At 37.6% G+C, this 3,300-nt stretch overlaps 1 protein-coding gene across 1 annotated transcript; it reads right to left on the reverse strand.

Annotated features, from left to right (window-relative positions):
* Positions 1 to 563: 563 nt before the first annotated feature.
* On the reverse strand, positions 564 to 3,209 carry LOC132178339 (phenylalanine N-monooxygenase-like). Its single transcript, XM_059590786.1, has 2 exons — positions 2,232 to 3,209; positions 564 to 1,211 (listed from the first exon to the last, which is right to left on the reverse strand). The coding sequence occupies exons 1-2, from the start codon at positions 3,207 to 3,209 to the stop codon at positions 564 to 566; spliced, it is 1,626 nt and encodes a 541-aa protein (XP_059446769.1).
* Between the last annotated feature and the right edge of the window lie 91 nt (positions 3,210 to 3,300).

A 3,300-nucleotide genomic window follows, 5' to 3' on the forward strand; every position in this document is an offset into this window, starting at 1 on the left:
AGGGGAGAAAGTGAGCAGAGAAGGGGGTATCGGGGACTTTTATGAAGACCTAAAATTTTTTTTAGGGACCGCCTATGTTTTTTTTTTTTTTTGGGGGGAGGGGGGGACCTTGGCCCTAGCCGGTCTTCCTCCTCTTCCTTCTCTGCGGTTGTAACCCACTTTCCCTTATTTGATTAGAAAATGAAAAAAAAGAAAAAAAAAAAAAGAAAGAAGTTCCTAACAGTTGAGGCATGATCAATTGACATCGTTCGTTTAACAGTAAACAAAGTCAACGGTATAAACAAGAACCAAAAAAATGACGTAAAACGTCATATAATAACAATTAAATCTTTATTAATTCATAATATGTTTAGATGTTACATAAAAACTTATACCATATATATATGGTATAAGTTTTTTCAATGTTCCAGATTTAACTTCACATACTCTTTGTTTTTTAGAAATAACTTGAAATTAAATCTAAACGGTTGAAAAATTACATTATATGCGCTTGTTACAAATTCAATTCAAATTTTTTTGTTGGTTAAATAATAAATCCGCACACAGAGAAGTTCTGTCCATAGTTAAGCGGGGTATAGTTTAGGAGCCAAACGTGGCTTTGCGCAGGCATGCAAGGGCTTGGCCTTGAGAAGGTCATTTATAGACTCAGAGAGGTCAATCTCCTCCATGTTCGGTGGGAAACTCCATGAAAACCCTTGAAGAAGCCTTGCCAAAAGCATCACATTCATGGACGTCCCAAGTTGAACGCCCATGCAACCCCGCCTTCCAGTACTGAACGAAATGAAGCGCAGCTCATTTTCTGTAAGATTGACCTCCTTGAGATTTGCTGATGATTCATCCTTCTTGATTAGGTGACGCTCTGGTTTGAACTTCAATGGTTCCTCCCAAACCCGAGGATTGCGGCCAAGCCCATATCGGCTTAAAAGGACATGGCTTCCTTTTGGTATGAAATAGCCGGCGACAGTCATGTCTTGCATTGAGACATGGGGTACGTTAAATGGTGCAACTGGGTGAAGACGATAGCCTTCCCTTGCACAAGCCTTAACATAATTGAGCTCTGGAATATCATATTCTTGAACCCATCTCTCTTTTCCAACCACCCTATCAATTTCATCTACCGCTTTCTGGAGGCCCTCCGGTTGGTTCAGCATTTCTGATAGCACCCACTCTACGTTATTGGCCGGGTTATCCACTGATGCAAGCATTAATTCCTGCATGAAATATGTACAGCATAAATATCTCACAAAATTGATGTGACAGTTTAATAGGTAGTTAATTTAAAAATTATTAGACCTTGCTACATTAGCTTTATAAATATTTGTAAAATGTTTATGTGGTCAATACTCATATTTGACAAATTAAACTTATATTAGGTTAAGCGATAAAACGTTAATGAAAATGATTGGACTCAAATTTTATTTTATTTTTTTTGTATTTTTTGTATTTTTTTAATCATTAGACTTTGAGGGGAAAAAGAAGGGTCCAAAGAGAAATTATTAAATCAAAACACTTACCAAAAAAAGAAAAAAAAAAATCATTAATCAAAACTAGCTATTGCGCGCCAATATAATGAACGTTGTTATTTGCTAAACGGTTATACGATTATCATATAAGTGAAATAATGTGGCAATGAAAATCAACCATTTGATCAATAAAGACGTTTTAAAAAAGAAAATTCAATGCCTGATTTTCACTCTATGTCATTTCAATTGTATGACGGTAATAAATAACATTTCTCATATATATACACTCACATGACACATTAATTTAAATTTCATTACCCAAGACAAATTTACGCATGCTATAAATTGTCTTGTAATATATAGGATAGTAAATATATATACTAGGGCTTTAAATGCGGGCAGATATTAACAACTATTCGTTACCAGCTATCTACATATACATATCTATATGTGGTTAGCAAAAATACTATCCGCATATGCAACCCAAAGAAGGCTTTAATAGAGCCCCAGAGAAGGCTCAAAAGCTCCATTACCTCAAATGTATGCGGACAACGGATAATAGCCGCATTTAATAACTGCAATAACCATGGGAATGAGGATATATAGTAATCGCATGATGTAGATAGTAATTGAATAATGCAAATGTGGATGCAAATTTCTAAAAGTGATAACCACATTATGCGGATGTAGATGTGAATATTGCCAATAACCGCATCTGTATTTGCATGCATTTATAATTAGGGTCAGATATAATTAATTTTAACTTGCCGTGATTTGAGCTTTGATCTCTTCTACTGATAGAGCTGGTTCCCCATTCGAATTCTTTGCCAAAATGAAAGCGTCAAGCAAGTCCTCAGCCTCCTTCTTCTTCCCATCTCTCCACTTCTCGACTCTCTCATCGATGATCGGTTCTTCATAGTTGCTAACAATTCTCATTGCCTCACTCACCATCTTCTCATGACCATCTAAGTCTAGCGCTCTTAAGCATGGGATGTAATCCGACAAAGCAAATGCATAAATATGATTGAGTAAGCTCCATAGTGATTCAATATATTCTACTTCCTCAACTCCAGGCCCTCCATCATTACTTCCTTTTCCAAAGTATCGTTTGTTGAACACCATCTTCCTTATTGCGTTTCCACAATATTGATGTATAGCAACCCGCACGTCCACAACACAGTTGCTTTTCTCGGACTGGTTACGAATGAACCGCACAAGATTGTCGGCTTCTTCTGTCCTTTTATTAAGTAGCCAGTGAAGTGTTTTGGAGTTGATTATATTGGAAGCCACCAGCTTTCTCATCTTCTTCCATTGATCTGTCCATGGTACAGGTGCTATCGTCTTGAATCCACGACTAGAATACTCGGTCGCCATTGTAAGAGGTCTTGATGCGAACACTGAATCGCATTGTTTCAAGAACTCCCTGGCAATTTCCGGTGAGGTCACTGGGATAACATGAACACCTGCCAAACAGAGACAAGCGATTTCCGTGTTGAGTTCTTTCATAAGGCCATGTATCCACCGGAATGTTGGCTTGTTCCTCCACAATTCCGGGAGGTTCCCGACTATAGGCCATGGAGTTGGGCCTGGTGGGAGTGGCCTTTGCTCACTGTTTCTATGGAATTTTGACTTGAATTTGAGAAGAAAGATGGAAAGGAACATAGTAAGAAAGATGAAGATAATGGTTAAGGGAATATAGTCATTTTCTAAAGTGGAGTAACCATGCAAATATCCCCAGTTAGCCATGATATGCCAACGGCTCTTTCTCTTTCTCTAATTAGCTCGAAAAAATGAGAAGCTAGGTTTGAGAAACAGAAAGAGGCATTGGCATATATAT

Source organism: Corylus avellana, chromosome ca4, assembly GCF_901000735.1.
Source record: "Corylus avellana chromosome ca4, CavTom2PMs-1.0".
Taxonomy (NCBI): domain Eukaryota; kingdom Viridiplantae; phylum Streptophyta; class Magnoliopsida; order Fagales; family Betulaceae; genus Corylus; species Corylus avellana.

Coding starts and splice junctions, on each gene's coding strand:
- LOC132178339 (XM_059590786.1), bottom strand. CDS start 3,209: ATGGCTAACTGGGGATATTTGCATGGTTACTCCACTTTAGAAAATGAC. Junction 1,212..2,231: donor AGATCAAAGCTCAAATCACG/GCAAGTTAAAAT, acceptor TATTTCATGCAG/GAATTAATGCTTGCATCAGT.